The sequence below is a fragment of the Carlito syrichta genome, unplaced genomic scaffold (genome assembly GCF_000164805.1).
Source record: "Carlito syrichta isolate Samal-C Ts95f unplaced genomic scaffold, Tarsius_syrichta-2.0.1 Scaffold280880, whole genome shotgun sequence".
Classification (NCBI taxonomy): domain Eukaryota; kingdom Metazoa; phylum Chordata; class Mammalia; order Primates; family Tarsiidae; genus Carlito; species Carlito syrichta.
In genome coordinates, this window is record NW_007224976.1 from 217,556 (window position 1) to 218,580 (window position 1,025).

General features: G+C 68.0%; 1 protein-coding gene across 3 annotated transcripts in view; it reads left to right on the forward strand.

Annotated features, from left to right (window-relative positions):
- Positions 1-504: 504 nt before the first annotated feature.
- Positions 505-1,025, forward strand: part of NRP1 (neuropilin 1) — a 141,957-nt gene continuing 141,436 nt past the window's right edge. For 2 of the 3 annotated variants that reach the window (XM_021709759.1, XM_021709760.1), the window contains exon 1: positions 944-1,025. In XM_021709759.1, coding sequence (XP_021565434.1) covers positions 944-1,025 — 82 coding nt within the window. The other variant, XM_008052551.2, reaches the window with a different exon arrangement.

Below are 1,025 nucleotides of genomic sequence, written 5' to 3' on the forward strand. Positions count from 1 at the left end.
GGGCGCGGGCTCCGGGATTCGGAGTCGCGAGAAGCAGCCGCCACCTCCCGGGCGCTCCGCACCCCGCGTCGGTGGGCTCCTGGCTTCCCGGAGCTGCCCAGCTCTCCCCCCGGGGGGTTCCGGGGCCAGCGCCCGAGGGAGGCTGGCCTGACCCTGAGGCTGGCGCCCGCCTCGCGCGCCTCCTTCCAACACACACAGCCGCGCGCCCTGGGCGCGGACCCCGGCGCCCTCCTTCCCGTGGCGATCCCTGCAGGGCCTCCGACAGAGACAGACACACGGAGCGGGGCAGCACACCGAGGAAACTTGTTCCTCCCAGTCTCCTGTCAGGCAATTACAGGCGAGCCTGTGCGGGGAGAGGGGAGGGAGGAGGCAGGGAGGGCTCCGGAGCGCGGATGGGGGGAGGGGGAGGAGGAAGCGGGGGAGCAGGGGGAGGCGGGGGTGCAGTTGGTGAAACTCCTCCGTCTCCCGCTCATCTTTTCATTGCCTGCTCCTCTCCTTCCCGCAGACACCCGGACCTCCCCTGGGCGCCAGCTCCTCGGCTCCAACGGGTCCAGAAACAAGCCGGATTTTTTTTTTTTTTTCCTTCCTGGAAATTGGCTTTGGAGTGTGTTGCCCTACCTCCCTCCTCCCACTCCCAGGCTCCCCTCCCCCTTTTTGGAGACATGGCCCGGGCAGTGGCTCCTGGAAGAGGAACAAGTGTGGGAAAAGGGAGAGGAAACCAGAGCTAAATGACAGGATGCAGGCGACTTGAGACACAAAAAGAGAAGCGTCGCTCTCGGATGAAGGCGCTGCCTCGCCGCTCTCCTCTCTCCAAGACCGGCTGAGGACTGCGCGGCTCGAGGCGGAGTTGGAGCGCTTCGGCTCGTTGGGATCCCGCTCTTGGCTGCGTTTCCCCCGCACGTCCTGGTCCTCCCGCGTCCGCTGGGGACCCGGCGAAGGGAGGATGGAGAGCGGGCTGCCGCTGCTCTGCGCCGCGCTCGCCCTCGCCCTCGCCCTCGCCCTCGCCCCGGCCGGCGCTTTTCGCA